The 25926-nt window shown below is 38.8% G+C and overlaps 1 protein-coding gene across 7 annotated transcripts in view; it reads left to right on the top strand.

The window, feature by feature from the left end:
- Positions 1-24991, top strand: part of LOC126162345 (NAD-dependent protein deacylase sirtuin-5, mitochondrial-like) — a 106940-nt gene extending 81949 nt beyond the window's left edge. For all 7 annotated transcript variants that reach the window (XM_049918788.1, XM_049918790.1, XM_049918789.1 and 4 more), the window contains 3 exons: positions 1471-1613; positions 3891-4041; positions 24795-24991. In XM_049918788.1, the coding sequence (XP_049774745.1) occupies positions 1471-1613; positions 3891-4041; positions 24795-24849 (349 nt within the window). In that variant the 3' untranslated portion in view covers positions 24850-24991. The remainder of the gene's footprint in view (positions 1-1470; positions 1614-3890; positions 4042-24794) is intronic.
- The last annotated feature ends 935 nt before the right edge of the window (positions 24992-25926 follow it).

Raw genomic sequence — 25926 nt, 5'->3', positions numbered from 1 at the left:
ATTACGCAAACAGATGATATCATCTGGCATCACGTTCTCCTGCTCGCTAATGTTGTGCAACACTGTCTCAGTTGTCTTGAACCCTTCTGAATGTAGAACTGGATTTCTCATGTCATCTAAGTTTGTCTCCTTCTCTTCTGTTACTTGTCCCTAGTCACAATTTTGTTTCGTTTTCAGTTACTTCATCATTTGCTATTCATTCTGCAGTGTCCTCTGCACTGAAGTCTCACAGCCTGGTACATTTTTTAGCAACAAAATGATATCATCATTTCCATCTTTCACTTTGGTTTCACTTATTTCCATCTTTGACTTTGGTTTCACACATGGATTCAAAGTTAGAAGTCCATCTTCACGGTCTAAAAGATTCTTCCAAGACCTTACTAGTGACACATTCGGAATCTCTTCCCATGCTTCGAGCAACCAGCTTATAACATCTAACAAATAAGTCCTCTTCAGAATGATTACACTGTCTTCATTATTATCCAGCAAAAGACCAAGAACATTGTTTTACGGTAGTTAGTAGTTAGTCAAAGAAGAAGACATTTTGTTGAAACATATGTAAAAGTGACCTTACAATGAAAGTTTTCGGATTTGCTCTGATATAGTAGAATTATTTTAAAAAGCTTTAGAATTAACTGGGATGTACTGAACTGAGTTTTGTTTTACGAGAAAGCTGTTACTGTCAAAAAGTTGGATTTTTTTCCATTCCGTTTGTAAGAGTATATGAACTAACACTTTTTGTGCTGTAGAAGTCTCTTCAACAGCCACTGAAGGACATACTCTAGAGAGGATGTTGTTTGGAAAGGCTGCAGTGCTGTGTCAGGGTTCCTGCATAGTGTGCACAGCAGAAATATGTTTTTCATCCTGTTAATTACTTGTTTTTCTACATTTGTATTAGCCCAGATACCTCCTTCATTCCTATACTGAAATTAATATACTGAATGTAAGGTCACAGCAGCAGAATGAGTAGAGAAGCCAAGAAGAATGTTGAAGTTGGAAATACTTGGACAAAATACTTAAATAAATAAGCCGTAATGAATTACAGAAAGGGCAATCTGCATATGTGAGTTTAGCAGAGGACACACACACGTGTGTGTGTGTGTGTGTGTGTGTGTGTGTGTGTGTGTGTGTGTGTGTATGTATTTTCCTATTAAAATTACTTTGTGACTAACAGAATACAGTGGCTGGGGGGGCAGCATTGCCGGCACACAGCCAGCTACGTTTCACAAAGTGTTGCACATTCCTACAAAATGAGCAGCACAGCATGCATGTGGCACTCGAAAAAGTATGATTGGATGACAGCTGACTCCTACCACTTGACTCGATAAAACATCAATCACAAACTAATTTTAATCAAAGTTTAGCAATAAATGACTTACTGGCTAATTTTTCATTTGAAAGAATGCTTCTTTCCTGTTCATAGGTTGATGTAGTGCCAATCTGTTACCATCTGATTTCATTAATGTTTAGGGCTCCAGACCCAGGTGCAGTCTCAGCAGACATTCCTGTCTCTGAATTGCCACACTGCAAATCAAATGGCTGTGGAGGACTTCTGCGACCTCATGTTGTCTGGTTTGGGGAGGGGTTGGATCCTGAAGTCTTGGTACAAGCTGGTATGTAAATTTGCACTTGGAAATTATAAATAAAAATACAGAGTGTCATCGTTGAGTTCAAATGGCCCAGAGAGTTTTCAAATTGTACAAAGGCCAAAATTTGACATAACAGTAGAGTTCATGTACTTTTTGTGTGTTTGAAAATATAAACATATTTATCAAACAACGGAAAATCCAGAATGGAATGTAACTATATTATGAGAAGGAAAGTTGCTACTAACCATATAGTGGAGAAGCTGAGTCGTAGATAGGCACAACAAAAAAAACTTTCACAATTAAAGTTTTTGGCCATTGGCCTTCATCAACAATGGACACACACACACACACACACACACACACACACACACACACACACACACACACACACACGACTGCAGTATCAGGCAACTGAAACCACACTGCGAGCAGCAGCACCAGTGCATGATGGGAGTGGTGACTGGGTGGAGGTAAGAAGGGTACTGGGGCGGGGAGGGAGAGGGATAGTATGGTGGGGGTGGCAGACAGTGAGGTGCTGCGGATTAGATGGGGGACAGGGTATTGGTGGGGGGGGGGGGGGGGAAGTAGCAGAAAAGGAGAGAAATAAAAAGACTGGGTGTGGTGGTGGAATGACAGCTGTGTAGGACTGGGTGTGGTGGTGGAATGGTGGCTGTGTAGTGCTGGAAGGGAACAGGGAAGGGACTGTATGGATGAGGACAGTGACTAATGAAGGTTGAGGCCAGGAGGCTTACGGGAATGCAGGATGTATTGCAGGGAAAGTGCAGTTCAGAAAAGCTGGTGTTGGTGGGAGGGATCCGTATGGCACAGGCCATGAAGTAGTCATTGAAATGAAGGATATCATGTTTGGCAGCGGGTTCCAGGTCCACTTGTTTCTTGGTGACAGTTTGTCAGTGGCCGTTCATGCGGACAGGTATCTTGTTGATTGTCGTGCCTACATAGAATGCAGCCCAGTGGTTGCAGCTTAGCTTGTAGACCACATGACTGGTTTCACAGGTATCCCAGCCTTTGATGGGATAGGTGATGTTAATGACCAGACTGGAGTAGGTGTTGGTGGGAGGATGTATGGGACAGGTCTTGCATCTAGGTCTGTTACAGGGGTATGAGGTAAGGGATTGGGAGCAGGGGTTGTGTAAGGATGGATGACTATATTGTGGAGGTTCGATGGTAGGCAGAATACCACTGTGGGAGGGGTGGGAAGGATAGTGGGCATGACATTTCTCAGTTCATCACACGACGAGAGGTAATCGAAACGCTGAAGGAGAATGTAATTCAGTTGCTCCAGTCCTGGGTGGTACTGAGTTACGAGGAGAATGCTCCTCTGTGGCCAGACTGTGGGCCTTTGGAAGTTGGCGGGAGACTGGAAAGATAAGGCATGGGAGATTTGTTTTTGTACAAGGTTGGGAGGATAATTACAGTCAGTGAAGGCTTCAGTGAGACCCTTAATATATTTTGAGAGGGATTGCTTGTACCCTCGGTATGTTTCGAGAGGGCTCACTAAAATTTTTATCTATATAGTTATATCAAACGAAAAATTCAGTTAGGAAAAACTACCAAATTATGAGACAGAATAGCTAGTCAGTATTCAGCTTTAGGGGGCAAAATATTTAGTACTGCCGATAGACATGTATAAAGGCATATGACCCTACATTCGCTTTCAGAAAGCTTTTACTTGGATATGTGTCTATTGGCAGTACTAAATGTTTTTTTCTCTCTGAAATGACTTACTAGCCGGCAGTTTTGTATAATAATTTAATATTTATGTAGGGTGTTTGCGGGTGGTGATGTCTTCAGTTCAGACCATCTTGATGGAGCCCCCCACTCCAGTCTACCCTGTACAAGCATCTTCATCGCTGCATAACTACTGCAACCTAAATTAATGTGAACCTGCTTATAGTATTCAGACCTTGATCTGCTTCCTCACTTTTACTCCCTATACTTCCCTCCATTACCAAACTGACAATACCTTTTTTGATGCCCCAGGGTTTGTCTTGTCAACCAGCCTCATTTTAGTCGAATCTTGTCACAAATTTCTTTGCTCCCCAATTCAATTCAGTACCTTCTCATCAGTTAATTGATCCACCCATTTCATCTTCAGCATTCCTTTGTAGCACCACATTTAAAATGCCTATATTCTCTTATTATCTGAACTGAATTGTGCAGAAGTGAAAATTGGGTGATAAACAGATTGTTTGATATGGCATACTTACGTTTACTTTGATGTGTTGATCGTGAAATTTATAGTTCACAAGATACTATTTTAACTATTTTTTTGGTCAACAGGCTTACATTTGGATTCTTGTGACCTGTGCTTAGTAGTGGGTACATCTTCTGTTGTGTATCCGGCAGCAATGTTTGCTCCTCAGGTAGCAGCCAGAGGTGTACCTGTGGCAGAATTCAACCTAGAGGAAACTCCTGCCACAAATGAATTTCAGTAAGTATTGCTACAATATAACACAGGGCAGTCATTTAATTACGCCAAAGACCTGTGCTACATTTAAACTTTGCAGGATTGCATGGCAGTCTCTATGAATCTTTAAACAACACCTCACGATATAATGATGGTTTCAGCTAGTGAATAGGGAGTGAGTATTTGATTGGGAGCTGAAGAATGTGTGGGTGTTGAAAGATCAGATCATGAGCACAGAAAGCTACTGTTTCGATGTTGTAAATGAATGTACTGATGGAATGCTCAAAAACTGCCATACTTTGTGTTGCTTGGTTCAGCTACTGATATTTAACTGTGTGTATGGAGCCTTGGAGCCTTTCAACACTGTCCAGTTACTGTGCACCATAGATGTCAAATGACACATAACTTCTCAAACATTTTCAGTAACTTGCCTTGGGCGGCCTTGAGACCAATTGGACAACTGGAAGGACATTTGTTGTTCAAATTCAGCACAATTTTTATTCTATACAGGATGTATGCTTCCTTAGTGTCATGTTCATGAACCTGTTGCACATGGTGTGCACAGAGCACGCAGTTGGTGGTGGTGGTGGTGGTGGTGGTGGTGGTGGTGTTGTGTGGTATTGAACCTATTGACACAGCAAATACTTGAGATTTTATGCCTGTTGCAGAACACACAATCGTTTTCCATTATCACAGTCACACTGCAGTCTAGGTGCATCTTCCAGTGTCTTACTCTTCCCAAATTTAAAATGGCATCCTCCAATGCAGTAGTTCAACTAACCATCATACATTCAGTGCAAGGATGGTTTGGTACTGTGTCACCATTCTGAATTACTCCAATACTGCTACCTCTCAATCCTTGAGAATAGTATGGGATTTAATGAAATTTAGATTTGTCCACTTGGTACTTTTTCCACTTACATATCAACATGCAGTGTGGTCAGCATGCCACAAAATCTTGATTAAGATATGTGTATGTGCAGCTTGAGACTTGTTTGTTTGAGATTATCTAGCTTTCCTAATCACCTGTTATCTTCATTGGCAACAATATGTAAAGAAAGATTGCATGAGTCCATGAGAAAAGTAATGTTTGTCACTTGTATGGTAATTTTAAAAGTTTCAAAATCCAGATGTGATTAAAATGTTTCTTCGTGAAGTTACATGAGTATAAAAACATCTTCAGTCACAAAATGTGTAATTTACTAATGAGTCCTGAGTTCAGGATCATGGAATTTCTGGTTACATTCCATTACTGTTGTCAAGTTCGTATACCAATGAATATGAAATAATTTATAGAGCACAATAGTTATTACTTATAAGGATACAAAAATAAAAATAATATGCTAAACACTCAAAACCACTTAATGACAAATCACTGACTGCATTGTATTGCACATAATTTATTGAAAACAGCCTCCACCTGTAACTAAAAATCTTTTCTAGAAGAATTTGAAATTTACTTATGAACATTCAGTTGATTGACATATTTTTTTAAAAAAAATATCAGTCATGTTTTTCTGCAGTTTTACACATATGTTGCCACACATTTCCACCAACAGTACCGTCATCTACGTAGGCATGTTTGTAGTCTCTGAGACTGAAGGAACAAGTAAATATAGTAAATCTTCTCTCTCTGTAATTTTTGCTATGTTGAGCATGTTTGAAAAGTCTCTTCACACCTAGTCACCATCTGTTTATTTTAATATATCTGTGGCTTGTATATGTACACTATGACCTATCTGTATGTTCATCTTGTGTGGGCAGTGTTGTGGTTACTTGTTGAGAACAATTTACAATAGTGTACAGAACTACATGAAGTTATGTTGAGTGTTCAATATATATATATATATAGTATTTTTATTAGTACAGCCATACAAGTAATTACTGAACTGCTATGAAGTAAGACTTGCATAGTGGAGTAAAATTTTGATGCCTTTCCCTTGTAACACAAATGGCAGGCAAAGCAGGTCTCTACACAACAGTCGGGTGGAGTGCCAACAAAGGAGAACTACTGATGTTGCACATAATATGGCTGCAAGAGAGGGTTAATTGCTACACACTGTAAGAACTGTGTGCTCAAGACACCGATGCAACAGCTTGACATCATAGAGAGAGAGGTTAGCTGTCATTGTGATGGCCACGCAGAGGGGAGTAAAAAGGCATAAGTCTGACACAAAGACACCAGTCAGCTACAACTGGGGTGAGCACAGGAGCTAACTGGGTGAGAAAAGTAGGCCAAGTGATGTCACTGCTGCTTAACAGTAACAAAGCATATGGCCAATCCTATATAAATGTTACTATTGTTCTGGTGGGGTATGTACTTAGCTATCCAGCAAGGAGGTTGGACCTATGTCATAATATTTCCCGCTCGTTTAAGCCATCTATAATCTTTCTTGGAGCAGAAAGTCCCACCTGGGGGACACAGCTGCCACGAACTGCAGTGCTGCCATCTGGGTCAAGACTGATGGGGAACTGTGGGCATTATCGTCCAGCAGGCTTTCTGGTGGCCTAAACCCCCAGTGTGTCCAATGACGAGACAATCATCCATCATCATGGAGTTGTGCAGCTGCCACTGACACCTTTTGTTCCTCTCCTACATGTCATCTATGGAACAATCACATGTGCTCTTGTCACTCACTTTCTGGAGATGCTAGTAGCTGTGACTGGAGCGACCGATACCAATCACACATTGTGTCTGCTGTCCCCATGACATCACTGGGTGCTGACATCATGGTTCCGCCACTGGCGCAAGATGAAACTGGGAATGGCGCATTCCTGGCATGCTGTGTGCCGCTGCATCTTTGAGCAATAAATTTTTACTGTGTTAATGATGTGAAGGTTTTTCTGTGTTCATTTTTTGTTCTCACGATGCAAGGTAGCAATGTGTGCTGCTTTGAATTGGAATGTGATTGTATCGCATCGCGCGCCAAATTAGCTCTTGCAATGCCCAGGTATCAACATCGCCTTGCTGGGTAACAACAAAAACACTGAAATGTGACTGAAAAATGTGTGGACCTAAAAATGGACCATCAGGATCCAAAATGTTACTCTTCACTTATAAACAGATTTTTGTGACTGAATATAGTTTTTGTATTTGTATACCTTCATTTATGACAGCCATTTATAATGACTATAGATAAAACCACGCACTCATTACTGTAACTTCAGTCACTCACAAATAAAATTTCCATGCTGGAAGCACTACTCCAGTATGCACTAAATGTAGACATAATTTGCATTGCTGAACATTGGCTACGAAATGACGAAATAAAATTAACCTCAATCTCAGGATATAGATTAGCAAGTCATTTTAGCTGAGAGTTTTCCAAACATGGTGGCTCTACTATCTTTGTGAAAGAACAAATAAAGTTCTGTGATGTCAGTAAAAGTTATATTGAATCAATTGAAAAAGACTTTGAACTTTCCATTACTAAACTGCCAGAGCTTAATTTCATAGTTATATAGAGCACCAAGTGGAAACCTGCCAGTCTTCATGAATAAACAAGAGGTTCTGCTAAACAGGATCAGTACACTAAATATGGAGATAGTGCTTTGTGGGGATTTCAATATTGATTTTTCAAAAGACAGCAGCACCAGAGATGCTTTGATAAATATGACCAACACATTCAATACGATCCCCACAATACACTGCCCGACAAGATTAACAGAATGCACAAATTCCATTATTGACCAAATATTCATCTCAGAAACAAATTACAGATTCACAAGCAAAATACTGAGCATGGGTTATAGTGATCATGAGGCACAGCTGCTGTGTATAGAAATGTCAACAAGTAGTAGCAGTTCTGAAAAAGTAGTTGGAAAAAAAAGAACTTTTTCTGAAGATAACATTAGAATTTTTAATCTCTTACTGGTGAAGGAAAACTGGGAAATCATTGCCACTCAGAACAATGTTGATAGCATGTACATGAATTTTCATAGCATCTTTCTTCACTATTTTAATGTAGCATTTCCAAAAGTAGTAAAACAGTAAAACCTAACAATAATAAGCTATGGGTAGCTAAAGGCATAAAAATTTCCAGTGAGAGAAACAGATTTCTGCAGTACTGTTGTAAGAAATATAGAGTAATGCAAGAATTTGCAGATTATTCAAAAGCCTACAAAAGAATCTATGGTAGAGTAGTCAAAGAGGCAAAAATTATGTGGAATGACAAGTTAATGAGAAACTCATCTAACAAAATGAGAGCCATATGGTGAGTTATAAAGAAAGAAACTTGTAGTCCAGTGCTAAAGAAAAAGAATGTATCATTAAAACTAGAAGGCTCAAAAGTCACAGACCCAAATTCAGTTGTGGAAAAATTCAATGAATACTTAACTTCACTAGCTGAAGACCTCATTCAAGTACACTGTCAAGGACCAGTCTCAAGTTTCTCCAGCAAGTCAGTGATCTCGACTGCTTCTATGTATGTTTATGAAACAAACCCCAATGAAATTATAAGTAAAATTAAATCTTAAGCAATAAAATGTCAAGTGATCTTGATGAAGTACCTGATTTCATATTAAAAGCATGTGCTCACCACATAACAAACCCCTTGGCAAAAATTTTCAACCTCTCTTTAAAAACTGGTGTATTTCCAGATATTTATAAAATAGCAAAAGTTTCAGCACTGCTAAAAAAAGGTTCTTCTGAAAAAATATCAAACTACTGACCCATGTCACAGTTAAGTTCCTTCTCAAAAATTCTAGAAAAACTCTTCTATGACAGGCTTTTTAAGTTTCATAAATAAATATGTCCCTCTTACAGTACAACAACATGGTTTTAGAAAGTCTAAATCTAAACAGACAGCGATTTTCGAATTCTTACACTGCATTTTAAAGTCCCTTGATCAACATAAATTAGCTGCAGGTATTTTTCTAGATCTATCAATAGCCTTTGATGTCCTGGACCATAACATTCTGCTCAAAAAATTAGAAAGACGAGGGGTAAGAGGTGAAGCACATAGCTGGTTGTGTTCATGCCTAAAAAACCGCAGGCAGAAAGTATCACTTCAGTATGAATTCAACAAAATGAATAAAACAAAAAACAACTCCTTTCTTTTTAGCGAATTACCAATAAAATATGGTGTACCACAGGGCTCAATCTTAGGTCCACTACCCTTCTTGATTTATGTGGACAACTTAGTTGGATATATGAGTCCCACAAAAACTATCCTGTTTGCTGATGACACCAGCATATTGCTCAATGGATCCAGTCCAGAAACTTTGCAGTCCACAGCAGAAATTTCTATGAAAAGGTTTTCTGAGTGGTTCACAAAAAAAACAAGCTAATTATAAATACTGAAAAAACTGTGTGTGTCAATTTTCATTTAATTCCTCTAACTAATCAAATGACTATTCAAGCACAATTAAAAAATGACTGCCTAGAAAATGCGTCACAAAATTTTTGGGTCTATGAATTCAGCAAGACTTAAAGTGGGACACACATATAAATAACTTGTCTAGAAAACTGTCATCTGTGTGCTATGGCCTAAGAATTTTAAAGGCTAACAACAAGCAAAACAACAGTACTGCAGGCATACTATGGACAGTTTCACTCACTAGTCTGATATGGGATCGTTTACTGGGGATACTCAACTCACAGTGTAAAGGTTTTTAGAATGCAAAAAAGAGCTCTAAGAATAATTCGTGGCCTTAAAAAGATGGACTCTTATAAATCCCATTTTACTGAGCTTGGTGTTCTAAATGTTCCAAGGTTATTCATTTATGAAACTATCTTGTTCACTAGGGACTACCTCCTCAAAACAGGCAAACTGCTACAGAACAAAAATGTACACAGAATGAGATTTTCACTCTACAGCGGAGTGTGCGCTGATTTGAAAATTCATGGCCGATTAAAACTGTGTGCCGGACCGAGACTTGAACTCGGGATCTTTGCCTTTCACGTGCAAGTGGAGAAAGTATCACTTCAGTATGAATCCAAAAAAATGAATAAAACAAGAAATAACTCCTTTGTTCTTTGCTCCTGCTCCTGAGCTACCCAAGCACGACTCATGACCCGTTCTCACGGCTTCAATTCTGCCAGTACCTCGTCTCATATCAGTGCACACTCTGCTGCAGAGTGAAAATCTCATTCTGGAAACATCCCCCAGGCTGTAGCTAAGCCATGTCTCTGCAATATCCTTTTGTCCAGGAGTGCTAGTTCTGCAAGGTTCGCAGAAGAGCTTCTGTGAAGTATGGAAAGTAGGAGACGAAGTACTGGCAGAATTGAAGCTGTGAGGACAGGTTGTGAGTTGTGCTTGTGTAGCTCAGATGGTAGAGTACTTCCTCACGAAAAGTAAAGGTCCCGAGTTCGAGTCTCGGTCCGGCACACAGTTTTAATCTGCCAGGAAGTTTCAAAAATGTACACAACTATAGCACCAGAGGGAAATCAAATTTACATCAAAAATATCACAGAACAACCACCTATCAGAGGAGCATAATTAACTTTGGTGTAATAATACACAATAAGATACCAGGGGAAATAAAAAAAATGCTACTCATCCAATATTTAAAGCTAAACTAAAGGCATTTCTAATAAAGCACTGTTTCTATTCTGTCAGAGAATTTCTGAATACGTAACAAAATTAATTGTAATAGGTACCCAATTTAAATTTGCTTTCTATTTTGCTAATACTATGTATTATTGTGACTTCTTTGACCTGTCCAATATCAATTATACAATTTGTGCTGTATGATAAAACTGGACCAATAAAAAATGAAATCAAATTTTTAAATAGCAATTTTGTACCATTTTCTGTATGCAAGTATTGAACATGTATGCTTGGCTAATTTGCTTCACTTGATTGTCACAGCAAAATATGTTATAGACAAAGAAAGTGTCCTGGATTCTAGGATGTTGATTGACCTTGCACCCATGATTTTTCCTATGCCTGTAGTAAGGAGAATAACTACTGGGCAACGTGTAGTTCTCCCCTAGCTTCAGCAGGGGGTTAATATTGCTGCCCTGCATGAGCCAGATAGTTCTGAGTCAGCCAGATTTGATTAAAGACTACAAGGAGAATACATTTTGCTGTATTGAATTCAGTCATATTCAAAAGCACTTTGGAAGTTTTGGGCAATGGCAAATCCAGCTCTACAAGGAGAAAGGACAGTGATATACCTCTGTTTTTTTTCCATCAGCATCTGATAGCGGCAAAAAGCTGGATCCTATGCATCAGCGATGGTGACTGAAACTAAACATCCAGCAAGTGTCTGTGTAATCTCTTCACAACTTATTTGAATACACCTTCCTAATAGCTTCCACTGTTTTAGTGCAACTCTTTCAATAATTTTTCATGTCCAGAAACATCTGCCGTGACAAGTTTTTGGCCTCTCATGTTGTTTCTTGTGCTTTTGCTGTCACAGCCTGTAAGGCTGCAAGGTTCTCTGCAGATGATGATTGTTATTATTTGAACCATCACAGAAATGTGCATTTGTCCCAATTTGCAGACTGACACTTATTGCTCCACCATGGACCAGGCTGCCTATTAAGCTGTTTAAAGTGCTTTAATATGGCTGCTTCAGTGGGATAGTGGATCTGGCTTGTCATGTTCACCCAGTTGTGAATACTGTTTTAGTATTCAAAAACAGCCAGCTGGCTATACGAGGTGCATTCAAGTTCTAAGGCCTCCGATTTTTTTTCTAATTAACTACTCACCCGAAATCGATGAAACTGGCGTTACTTCTCGACATAATCGCCCTGTAGACGTACACATTTTTCACAACGCTGACGCCATGATTCCATGGCAGCAGCGAAGGCTTCGTTAGGAGTCTGTTTTGACCACTGGAAAATCGCTGAGCAATAGCGGCACAGCTGGTGAATGTGCGGCCATGGAGAGTGTCTTTCATTGTTGGAAAAAGCCAAAAGTCACTAGGAGCCAGGTCAGGTGAGTAGGGAGCATGAGGAATCACTTCAAAGTTGTTATCACGAAGAAACTGTTGCGTAACGTTAGCTCAATGTGCGGGTGCATTGTCTTGGTGAAACAGCACACGCGCAGCCCTTCCTGGACGTTTTTGTTGCAGTGCAGGAAGGAATTTGTTCTTCAAAACGTTTTTGTAGGATGCACCTGTTACCATAGTGCCCTTTGGAACGCAATGGGTAAGGATTACGCCCTCGCTGTCCCAGAACATGGACACCATCATTTTTTCAGCACTGGCGGTTACCCAAAATTTTTTTGGTGGTGGTGAATCTGTGTGCTTCCATTGAGCTGATTGGCGCTTTGTTTCTGGATTGAAAAATGGCATCCACGTCTCATTCATGCTGTCATTGCGCGTCAACATTGCTTGGCAACATGCCACACAGGCAGCCATGTGGTCGTCCGTCAGCATTCGTGGCACCCACCTGGATGACACTTTTCGCATTTTCAGGTCATTATGCAGGATTGTGTGCACAGAACCCACAGAAATGCCAACTCTGGAGGCGATCTGTTCAACAGTCATTCTGCGATCCCCCAAAACAATTCTCTCCACTTTCTCGATCATGTCATCAGACCGGCTTGTGCGAGCCCGAGGTTGTTTCGGTTTGTTGTCACACAATGTTCTGCCTTCATTAAACTGTCGCACCCACGAACGCACTTTCGACACATCCATCACTCCATCACCACATGTCTCCTTCAACTGTCGATGAATTTCAATTGGTTTCACACCACGCAAATTCAGAAAACGAATGATTGCACGCTGTTCAAATAAGGAAAACATCGCCATTTTAAGTATTTAAAACAGTTCTCATTCTCGCCGCTGGCGGTAAAATTCCATCTGCCGTACGGTGCTGCCATCTCTGGGATGTATTGGCAATGAACGCGGCCTCATTTTGAAACAATGCGCTTGTTTCTATCTCTTTCCAGTCCAGAGAAAAAAAATTGGAGGCCTTAAACTTGAATGCACCTCATATCATGAAAAGTTTTCTCTGTTCACCACCCATCTCGGTAGCTTCCCTTCGGGGATTACTGTCAATGTCAGAGTGAGAGGCCATTGGAAGTATGTTACCAAGCAGAATTAAATCTTCTGAAATATAGGGCTTGAAACAGTTCAGCATCTGCTGCATGTGGGTCTATACCCTTACAACTCTTTAGTATCTGGTGTCTTAATGACTGAAGAAATTGAAATGCTTTTAATTTCTTTTTGACCTCTATGTATGAGATTTGTCTAGTAACAGTTATTTCTTGTATTTTCTTTGCCTCTATAAATACAGGATGCCCCACAAAGGTGTTTACATTGTTTGAACTTTTAATAACGGATATAAGAAGATGGACTTCAGGACATGTCCAAAAGAACAGATGCCATCTTCATATGGATTGGCCAATGATCTTTTTCAGTGCGGATGCACTCACATTGCCTGAACTCTTACGGGAATCAGTAGATTGACTGCCGCAAGTAATGAGTATAGTGGGCAGGAGCACTACAAATGTAGTGTGTGGACAGTAAGTTGGGAATGTGGGTCTCACAGAGAGTCCCTGCAGTTGCCCTATTCTCCGTGTCCTCGGTGGCTCAGATGGATAAAGCATCTGCCACGTAAGCAGGAGATCCAGGGTTCAAGTCCCAGTTGGGACACACATTTTCAACTGTCCCCATTGATATTTATCAATGCCTGTAAGCTGATAAATGGTCTGGATTTAATTGTAATTTCATTTAATAATGGAGGATGTATTAATGATAACCTTGATCCTGTTGTGATTATATGGTGTTCTCACAACCAGTGAATGTTTCTCTTTTGTGTACATTCAGTTGCCAGTAACTACATGTAGGTAACAAGATGGCTGAAAACTTGCCTTTGGAGCAAAGAAAGTGGATTTTAAAGTGTTATTGGAAATGTGAAAACATGAAAGAAGTGCAGAGACAATTGCAAGCAAAGTTTAGTACTGTGCCAGTTTCACATGTAACAAGAACGAAATTGTGCAACAAATTTGAGGGGTAACGAAGTGCGTATGATCTGAAAAAGGGACATTATGGCAGAAAGGAAATAGCAGCAGACAAAAGAAGGGTGGATGCAGTGGTACAAGCTTTCACAAAATTTCCAAAGAAGACCATATGGCAAGCTGTGCATGAATCACGTGTAAGCAGAGCAAGTGTTCATCCCATTTTAAAGCAAGCAAAGTGGAAACCCTACATTTCTAGTTTGCTCTGCATGATGAATGAGTTTGATTTGGATGGGTACCATGGATGTTGTGAATGGATTTGTGATAATGAACAGTGGACTGATTTCATTGTTTGGTCTGGTGAGGCAATGTTTAAATCAAATGGAATAATCAATTTCCATAACTGTGTGTACTGAGCAAGAGAGGATCCCCATGTTACAGAAGAACAAACTGGTAATCTTCCTTGGTTGTCGGTGTGGTGTGGTGTGGTGTGGTGTGTGTATCAGAGGACTTTTTTTGAAGGAACAGTGGCAGGTTTAAAGTACCTTACCATGTTGCAGAAACAAATTGTACCAGCTGTTCAACTGTACTCAGGTGATGATTGCTTTTTTCAACAAGACAGTTTACCGTCATATTACCATTGTGACATGCGGCAATTCCTAGATGAAATATTTTTTTGTTGAGAGGTACATAGGTCAATGAGGAAGTATTGAGTTTCCACCCAGATCTCCGAATCTAATGCCATTAAAGTATTTTCTATGAGGAGGGGTACCATCTATGCCACAAAGTGATGTACACTGGATGGTATGAGAGATGCAATTGTGACTGCCTGTGAATCTATTTCAACAGCAAACATAACACATCTAACAATCTGTTTCACAGTGTTGCACATGCTGTTTTGAACATCTTCAACAATAAAACATCAACAGGCTACTTTTGTTAGAGTTATTAAAGTTTAAATAATGTAAACTGCTTTGTGGGACACACTCTACTTTGCAGTCCATAATCTAAACCATGTGGTTGCCACATATTTGTGGTGATGAATATAATGTTTCTGATCCATGAATTTCACTTGGAGCTTGCTTGGCCTTACAAGGAAGAATGATGTACTCTTATCTTTGACAGCTGAAACACCATAATGAGTTAGGCTACTCTTAAGCAGACGATTCCAGTCTTAATATAATATACCCACACTGCAGAGCACAATAAGTATTAAAGCAGGTGTTTTCTTCAATACATCAATGTTTCCCTTCATTATGTTGCTCACTTTGATCTCACCTGCTGGCAGCCTCTCAAATTATAAGTCTTTAATGTCATTATAAGAGATTTAATGTAGTTATAAGAGATTTCTTGAAACCTGTTATAAGAGATTTCTTGAAACCTTTCCTCACATTTAATTGAATTAAAACTGCTGCATATTTCTGCTGAACATGTAAACTACCATTATGAAACTTTTTCACACATTTGAGTGTTTTGGTTAGTTTGTGTAATTATTTCCACACAGAAAGGGAAACTCCCAAATGTTTCCAACTAATAAGTATATTGCCTTGAGCCATCCATCCAAGTGGTGCATTTCATATTTTGTTTTCTTTGCCTTTTTTGAATTTGTTGCAGTTTGAGCAAAAAACAAAACTTTCCTGCTGTGCCTTGTGATAGTCACTGAACTATGACTGGAATTTGTGGTACTAGAGGAGTGGTAGCATTATCAGTCCCCGGCTCATGCATACATGAAATCTGTTCCCAGCTTAGACCAACAGACATCCTTGAGGTGCTTGCTATTCACAGTAACACAGAAGTGTGTGGAGGTGTGTATGGCTTTATCAAGATATCATGGAGATAGCAAACATTATCACACTCCACTCCCACACAGATTGAGTAATCAGTCTAGCAGTTTAATATAAAAGTTAATTAAATTCTTGATACAGCATGAAAACAATTCATGTGACGCAAAAATTAAATTGTCCTTTTCTGCCTGCATTACCCATAGTTAAGTAGCACACTCATAAAAGGAACTATGCTTTGGTAGATAGAAGTTCTGTGTGCTAAATACATTTTAGCAATAACGACTTCATTTTAAAAATAAAATAAAATTGGATGTATACACACTGATAAGTCATAGCATTACGACCACTGTCCACCATGATGTTGGATGCTGCCTGTTGGTGTTCTGGGCACATGACACAGTAACGAAAGTAAGCAAGCAAAGCACACAGGTGGGGGATCTCCCTAGCATAGATATGGGCTGCAAATGGGGAAATCCAATGAGGTAACGACTTCGACAAAGGGCAGATTATTATTATTATTATTATTATTATTATTATTATATTATTATTATTATTATTATCATCATCATCATCATCATTATTATTATGCAGAGCCTGTGAGTGACTATCTTGAAAACAGCAAAGCTGTTGAATGTTCATGTGCTACTGTCATGAGCATCTACGGAAAGAGATAGGACAGTGAAGCCACCACTAGGTGCTAAATGGTTGGATGTCCAAGACACTTTACAGAACATGGGGTTCGGAGGTTTGTCTGCTCTGTAAAGTAGCATAGATGGTGATATGTGGCATCTCTGCCAAAAGAGCACAATGCTGGTGCATGTACAAGTGTTTCAGAGCACACTGTTAGTTACATGTTCCATTGATCAATCTCACGGTAACCGTTATGATGCGGAACATGTCAAGTGCATAATAAATGCACGCATGAATGAAGGTGGTTTCTCTCTCTCTATCTCTCTCTCTCTCGTACCCTATTCCCTTAAATGGCACAAAATGCATATATTATACCTATAGATTTATTTATTCCTATTCAAGAATTCATCTATGGTATAGAAGGAATTGTCAAGGAGATAAGATTTCAATTTCTTTTTAAAAGCTGGTCGCTGTGGCAGAGTGGTTCTAGGCACTTCAGTCAGGAACCGATCTGCTGCTATGGTCGCAGGTTTCAATCCTGTCTCGGGCATGGATGTGTGTGATGTCCTTAGGTTAGTTAGGTTTGAGTAGTTCTAAGTCTAGAGGACTGATGACCTCAGATGTTAAGTCCCATAGTGCTTAGAGCCATTTGAACCATTTTTATTTTATTTTGAAAAGTGTCACTGCTGTCTGTCAGACATTTTATTTCATCTGGTAATTTATCAAATAGTTTTACAGCAGCATATTTTACCTCTTTCTGTGCCAAAGATAAGTTAAGCAGAGGATAGTGTAAGTCTTTCTTTCTTCTGGTATTATAATCATGAATGTCACTGTTGTTTTTAAACTGGTCCATGTTGTCGAGAACAATGTCATTACTGAATAAATGTACTGTGAGGCTGTTGTAAGAATTCCTAACCTTTTAAAGAGATGCCTACAAGATGTGTGAATATGAGCCCCGCACATTATTCTAACCACTTTCTTTTGAGCATATAATACTTTTTGGCTAAGTGTTGGCTTACCCCAAAATATTTTTCTGTATGACATCAGAGTGTGAATGTATGCAAAGTATGATAGCTTGCTAATTTCTGTATCCACATAATTAGCAATTATTCTGATTACAAAAGTTGCTGAACCCGGGTGCTCTAGAAAATCCAAAATATGAATTTTCCAATTAAGATTCTCATCTATTATGTACACCCAGAAACTATGTATGCTCTACCCTGTGTTATATTTATTGAAGGAACTGTACTCCTTGCAGTAGAAAATTTGATGTACTGTGTTTTTTTGAAGTTCAGAGCAAGCCCATTCGCAGAAGACCAATCAATAACTTTTCCAAAGACATTATTTGTATCATTTTCTATTGGAGTTTCTTTTACTGGATTAATAATGCTGCTTGTATCATTATCAAACATTGTCAGTTTAGCTTCTTGCTTCAGATAAGAAAGGAGGTCATTCACATATATTAAGAACAGAGGGGGGGGGGGGGGCATGATCGAACCCTGTGCAACGCCTAATGTAATTTCACCCAGTTAGATGAAGTGGGAAACTTCCTTAAATCACTCAAAGCATATAAAGAAACGTTTTGCTTCCTGTCCTGTAGGTATGACTTAAACCACACACATACTGTTCCATTTATACCATAGAATTGTAATTTCTGTAACATAATGTCATGGTTCACACAATGAAATGCTTTGGATAAGTCACAGAAAATTCCTATTGGTGACATTTTACTATTTAAAGTCTATATTATGTGGGCAGTGAAATTGTATATTGCTGTCTCAGTGGAACAGCATTTTTGATATCCAAACTGTGATTTACTAAGTATACTATTACTGCTGAGATGGCTAACCACTCTTGAGTACATCACTTTCTCAACAACTTTTGAAAATGCTGTGAGCAAGGATACTGGCCAGTAATTATTGACATCTGTGGTGTCCCCTTTTTTGTAGATAGGGTTGACAATGGCATATTTTAACCTGTCTGGGAAAATACCTTGAGTTGGTGATGCATTACAGATGTCACTCAGAACATCAGCTTTAACTGCTCCACATTGTTTTAATATCTTGTTAGAGATGTCATCTACTCCAACAGAACATTTATTTTTCAAAAATTTAATAATTTTCCTTATTTCATAAGAGGTTGTTAAATGAAAATTAATCTGACTAGGATTTCACAAAACCGACTCTTCAGTGTACTGCTTGGCTTTTTCTTTTGAATTATTCTCACCAATTTTTTCACCTACATTTAAGAAATGGTTGTTAAATACATTAGGTACTTGTGTACTATTGGCTAAGATGGTCTTATTCTCTTTAATAGTAATACTACCTACCCCAGTGGTTACTTTTCCTGTGTCTCATTTAACAACATTCCATATTGGTTTGATTTTATTGCCCAAGTTGTTAATTTCGTCACTAATATTTTAATTATCTGACAACTTTTCTCAGTATGTTAGAATAATTTTTATAGTGTAAAATTACTTCTGGGTCTTTACTAATTCTTGCTGCCTCATACAATTTTCTTTTCCTTTCTGAAGACACTTGAGTACCTGTAGTGATCCAAGATTTCTTTGAAAACTGTTTGGTGTTACATTTAGTAATTTTTTGGGGGCAAGCTTGTTCAAAAAGGGATATAAATTTATCAAGAAATATGTTGCATTTATCATTGGCATTTGGCACATTATATACATCTCTCCAATTAACATTTCTTAAACTTTCTCTGAAGTGCTCTATAGATACTGAGTTGACCAGCCTTACACTTTTACTTACTGGTTTGTGAACTGTACACCCTGCTAAGTTTTGTAAGTTAATCAGTTGTGCATCATGGTCTGATAATACATTTATCACAGGGAAAGCATGTGTTAGTTTTACATCATCTTGCTGCACAAATACATTATCTATTAGACTGCTACTGCCTTGAGCTATATGTGTAGGGAAACTGATCACTAAGTTATGTCATTAATAACACTTCTAATTCACTTTTCCTATCAGAAATGCTTAGAAAGTTCACTTTGAAATCACAGCAGATTAATAACTTCTTCTTTCTGTCTGACAGACAGCATAACAGGGAGTCACAAACTTTTTCATGAATAGCCCCCACTCTCCTAATGGGGACTACATTATCTAGCTGTAGTTCACAAGCACAAACTTCAAAGTGCTGATCGACACAAAATTTGCTTATTTCTACAGACCACCCGTATGTGTTCACATGTTGATCCAGTGACATTGTCAGTTACAATTGCAGTAGGCATGTGACTATTGGGATTCACCTGTCGATCAGTGGAAATGTGTTGGATCCTTAGGTGAATCACATTTTTGCTACACTAGGTCAATGGTTGTTTTCACAAATGCTGTCATCAAGGTGAATGGCAGCTCAGAATGTGCAGCATGCCACAGATGCAGGCTGGTGGGAGCAGTATTATGCTTTGGGAGACATTCTCCTGCACTTGCATGGGACCTGTGGTAATAATTGAAGACACACTGACAGTTGCAAACCACATGCGTTCTTTCATGCTTGATGTCTTTCCTGACAGTAATGTCATCTTTCAGCAGTATAATTGTCGATGCCTAGGAGCCAGAACCATGCAACAGCGGTTTCAGGAGCATTATAGTGAACTCATGTTAATGCCTCAGTGACCAAATTTGCTTGATGTAATCCTATGGAACCGATCTGGATCACTATTAGACACCATCATCACGTACGTGTATCAGCGGCCAGTTATTTACGCAAATTGCATGATCTTTGTAGACATCTAATACCACAAACCTACCAACAAATTGTCAGATCCCTGATACACATATCAGCTATACAGGGTGTACATAAAGTCCGGGAACACTTTCAATTATTTATTGCACTAGAACTAAACATTGTACAGATGTCATACACATTGCATTTTGAAGAGAAATTCTTAGTGTTTTTTTTTTTTTTCCCAACCATTTGATATGTGAACCGTGAGTGACCTGGCAGACGTCAATACAGTAATCGAATGCACTCCACATTCACTTCATTCACACAGGGACGTCTGCTTCTCTTTGCCGGGCACAAAAAACCTGTCGTAATGAATTTGTTGTGCCAGTGGTAAATGGCCTTCCTTGTTGGTGGCTTCTTACCATACGTGGTTCTAAACATCCGTTGAACAGCTGTAGCACATCTGTTTTTGTCAAACTCCAACACACAGCTACGCACCTGAACCCGCCATGTTTGCGACTAGTGCTGACCATTGGCAAATTACAAAACTACGCTGTGGTGGTATACATGGAAAAAAACTTTCAAGGTTTCTCTTCAAAATGACATATGTATGATATCTGTATAATGTTTGTTTCTTGTGCAATAAATAATTGAAAGTGTTCCCAGACTTTATGTACACCCTGTATATTTCATTCAAAAGATGGACAAACAAGCTATTAAGTAGGTGGTCATAATGTTTTGGCTCATTGGTATAAGTATTATGTATGTTCCACATCTTTTAAACTACTGGATCAATTTGAACCAAACTTGGTACACATGTCACTTACTGTCTTGGTAAGAACCTTGTACTATCAAAAGGGGTGGGGGTGAGAAAGGATTATAGCCCAAGACATAACTCATCCAGTATTTGAGAATAAGAGTACTTTGCCAACTGCAACAAACTTTGCACATAATTTCAGACCTTTGTAAAAAATTTTCTCCCTAACAACCCTGACAAAATGATGAAAGCAAAAAAAGTTTTTCACTGCTTATGTTGTAAACTGCTGCATTATGCATGATCTACATCTATATCATTACCTTATATGACAAAATAATGTACATATTTATGTATAATGACGACATCCATACAAAGAAATTTGTTTACAGATGAATAAATAAATAAAATAAAAATACATCTTTGTGATTACTCTGCTATTCACAATACAGTGCCTGGCAGAGGGGTCAGTGAACCACCTTAAAACTGTCTCTACCATTCCACTCTCGAATGGCACGCAGGAAAAACAAGCACTTAAATTTTTCTGTGCGAGCTGTGATTTCTCTTATTTTACCATGATGATCATTTCTCCCTATGTAGGTAGGAGCCAACAGAATGAGCCAACAGAATGTTTTCACAATCAGAGTAGAAAACTGGTGATTGAAATTTCATGAGAAGATCCCAACAAAAAACGCCTTTGTTTTAATGATAGCCATTCCAATTCACGTATCATGTCTGTAGCACTATCTCCCCTATTTTGCGATAATACAAAACAAGCTGCCCTTCTTTGAACTCTTTCGATGTCATCCTTCAGTCCCACCTGATGTGAATCCCACACTGCACAGCAATACTCCAGAACAGGACAGACAAGTGTGATGTAAGCAGTCTCTTTAGTAGACCTGTTGCACTTTCTAAGTGCTCTGCCAATGAACTGCAGTACACAGTTTGGTTAGAAGATGCTTGTGAGGGACGGTGTCAGAAGCCATCTGGAAATCTAAAAATATGGAATCAATTTGATATCCCATCACAATAGCACTCATTACTTCAGGAATATAAAGAGCTAGTTGTGTTTCTCAAGAACAGTATTTTCTGAATCCATGCTGACTATGTGTCAATACATCATTTTCTTTCAGGTACTTCATAATGTTCGAACACATTATATGTTCCAAAACCCTTCTACAAATCAACATTTGTGATATGGGCCTGTAATTAAACGGATTACTCCTACTTCCCTTTTTGGGTATTGTTGTGACTTGAGCAATTTTCCAGTCTTTAGGTACGGAGCTTTCTGTGAGTGAGCGGTTGTATATAATTGCTAAATATGGAGCTATTGTATCAGCATACTTTGAAAGTAACCTGACTGGTATACAGTCTGTACTGGAGGCCTTGTCTTTATTAAGTGATTTAAGCTGCTTTGCTACACTGAGGATATCTACCTCTTTGTTTCCCATGATGTTTTGATTTGTTACTCTGTACTACTAACTGTAATCCGAACATATGTTGTAGAGTGTACCCACTTACACCACTGAATGTACTTGCAAAATTATATCATTGTATGGAACATAGTTGAGGAGATAAGATGTCGTAGGTGTCATAAACAATGAACTGCATGAAAATGAAATGGCAGGGTGAAATTCACTAGAGGTGCTTACTGACAATTGTTCTTCCCACGAAACATTTGCCAGTTGAATAGGGTGGATTGGGGGGAGGGGGGATCAGTTAGTGGTACCGGGAGTTCCTCTGCCACACCCCATTAGGTGGCCTGTGGATTATGATCAGGGTTGCCAAAGTTCTGAAAATCAGGGAATTTCAAACATGTCAGGGAAATTTGGAAAAAAAGGAAAAACAACAACACTGGAAAATCTCGTTTTTGTACATGAAATGGTTTGTTTACTGAGATGTCATACATCGTCACTGGCTGGACACAGCTGAGTACGTGCGCCACTTCCCTACCTCTTCATTCCTACTGCTTCTCCCCTTCCTACCACTCCCTTCACCTTGCAGTCAGTGCTGCTACTAGCTCAGCAGGGTAGCTGCCGTCGAGATACAGGCAGGTGTGAAGAGTGCTTTCTTTGGATCTGATTCTCAGAGATTGATGACACAGCAGATGGAGATGTTGGCCATGTGTGCATGGTTGTCTGAGTGATTTGTGTGTGTGTGTGTGTGTGTGTGTGTGTGTGTGTGTGTGTGTGTGTGTGTGTGTGCGCGCGCGCGCGCACGTGCGCACATTACGTGCGTACGCTCCCATTTTCTGACAAAGTCTATGACTGAAAATTTAGTTCTGAGAGTGTGATTGTCTTTTCTACGCACCTGTCTGTGGCTCAGCAACGATCTTTATGGTGAGTTGTTACCTATCCTCATTATTATTGATTCTCAGGGTGTTTGAACAAGCTATCTGTTATATGGATTGATCACTGCAGCCTCATTTCATCAACATGGTGTCTGTGGCTCAAGGATAGTTGGCCACATGAGTGGAATTCCACGCCGGGCCAAACCCGCAGGCAATTTCTGTTGGTATCTTTAATGGATCTGGTGTGCTGATCTGAAGCCCAACATTTCCCATTAATGTGCAGGCCCTGTCCATTGGATCTAGTCTCACTGATCTGTCCACATGCCGGATCTGTCTGTGTATGGCGTAATGCGTTGGATTTTCGTCGTTTAACCAAGGACTGCAGAGCTCCTTGGCAGGCTATTAGCCATGGGCGGTGGATTTAAGGAGTTGTGACTGTCTCACCATAAGTACATTGTACAGTGCAGCGTTGTATAGACATTTTATTATTGTAGTATATTTTAGCACTTCGAAAGTAGTTTATAGATTAGAAAGACTGGACGACAAGAAAAAACAAAATTGTGGCAGTCACAGGTGGTTTGTACACTATGTATTCTTATATTTCTCGAAAGAAAAAATCACACAATACCTGTAAAATAATACACATAACACAGTGGATAATAGCCAACAATAACGAACATAGTAGAACCAAAATTTTATTGGCGGTCACCTATAGTGTTTGTTTACACAACTCTTCCTTGCCTTATACACTTCTTTCAAGAGGCCCTTTTTTTCCAACATTATTTCTGAAAACAGTAAAGGTATTTTAAATTTGTCTTGCAGCTCCAAGGAAATTTTTGTCACCAAATTTGTTTCGTTTTATTGAAATAAAATAACAACAGTGATCTTAATGAAACACACATACCATTTGGCTTGCTTTCTCCATCTAAAAACAATTCATTATAAAAGTTGTTGATGTTAATACTTGAGATTTTTGCACACACGGGGGAGAAATACAAAAGTCCTTACAGTTTTTTGAGATCTCAAAATTTGTCAGGGAAAAATGCTAAAACCTGTCTGGAAATCAGGGAATTTAAATTGTGGAAACTTGTGGCAACCCTGATGATGCGCTGCTAGTCTCTGTGTGTGAAATGCATGTGCATTTTAGATGCACAAATGATCTGCAAACCAGATAATCCATACACAAATAATCAGTAGTACACTGTACATAGTACTTCCTGTCTGGAAAGAAATACTTGGGTTTAAGAATCACCAACCTCCTATTGGGATGTGGGTGGAGGAGGAAATGAGAGACAGGGACAGGGAGGGAGAAAGAGAGGGATGGATGAGGAGGAGGAGGAGGAGGAGGAGGAGGAGGAGATCACAGATGTGAAGGAGGGAGCGGGGCAAGAGGAGCTGGAGTAGTAGGAGTTGGGAATAAACGTATACTTGGTCAGTGTCAGGTATTCGGCTAGTGTGTGTGTGTGTGTGTGTGTGTGTGTGTGTGTGTGTGTGTAACCTTCAGGATATTTTTCTAGATATTTCAGTGTTTACAAAATTTCAGTTCATCAATTCATTCACTTTCATTTCATGGCCTTTTATGGTATGTTGTTTTACACTGATATCCAGTTTATCCTTGTATACTTCATTTATTCCTACTTCTTTTCAACTTCTAGCTAATTTATTTTTGAATAAAAATCTGAGAAAGGGAAAAACCTTATAAGGCTTACTATATTTCGCTGATCTTAAAAAGATAATTTCCCACATTGTTTTGTCAAATACATGATCTGTGTTTGTTTCAGATTTCATTTTGAAGGACCATGTGGATCAACTGTTCCAGAAGCACTGTCAATGTAGTATTACTGAAACATTTGTGTTCTATTTCTGGACTTAAATCAAATGTAATAGTATTCTGATGAGAATGACAAACTGTTGGGGAAAAAATGTATATATTCAAAATGTTGTGTTACCTGAATGATAATTTTTTTTAAAAAAATCAGTTGCTTTCATTCATTTTTCTTCCCATTTTGTAATTGTTCACTGTTTTTCTAACAGCTCGGACCCCATTACTTTTTTCTCTGAAGTATAGAACATAAATTCTAAAAACAAGTTTTCTTTTTTGTAGTCATGGAGAGGAATTTGATGCACAGTAATTATCATGGCTATTCACAACTCAAAGTACACTTTTGGGCCAAGTTTGCTGGCCACAATCCTTTTAACACTTAACTATGTTTTCTTTATCAGCTGAAAGTAATGCCTGAACACATGAAATGCATTTAGGTGGGAGGGGTAAGTACAGAATGACAAGTTATACATTTAATGCCTATCTTTTACAAAAACTGTATGACAGATTTTTTGGGACAGCAGTAGTTTTCTGCAAAGTATTTGTAACTGCTTTCAGAGTTTGAATAGAAGACTTACAGTTATACGTAGAATTAGATATATTGCCACTAGACTGCCATTTTGTTATCAACTTGTGAAACTACTTTTTGCAAGAATATTCGGAGTTTAGGAATTTCCAAGCATCAAGATTGAGCCAAATTGTCTAAAATAAATAAGCATTTTGGCAACAACATTTTGAATATTTCAAACTAAAATTACTTAGGAAAGATGTCATTTCATCATTCCAATGACCTGTGTATTGGACAGTTTCTTAATACAGTCATTACCAAATTTTTACTTGCCCTCTGAATGTTTTGATCATGAAAATACTGAAGATGGAACTCCTACTCTTTGTTTTGAAATTGGGGGGGAGGGAATCCAGAACCATCATTTTTGCTAAGAAACTAAAGATTTTATGAACTGTTTTGTAAATGAAGATGCAGTTTCCTGACACAGGAACTTCATTACCATAATAGCTGATGGCTGATGGTAAATTCAAGTATTTTTAGGTAATTCATTATAAGCTTTATGAAAATTATTTTAATCTGCCTC

The sequence above is a fragment of the Schistocerca cancellata genome, chromosome 2 (genome assembly GCF_023864275.1).
Source record: "Schistocerca cancellata isolate TAMUIC-IGC-003103 chromosome 2, iqSchCanc2.1, whole genome shotgun sequence".
NCBI classification, from domain to species: domain Eukaryota; kingdom Metazoa; phylum Arthropoda; class Insecta; order Orthoptera; family Acrididae; genus Schistocerca; species Schistocerca cancellata.
The sequence above is the reverse complement of the archived record's forward strand: the minus strand, read 5'-3'. Positions and strand labels throughout refer to the sequence as shown.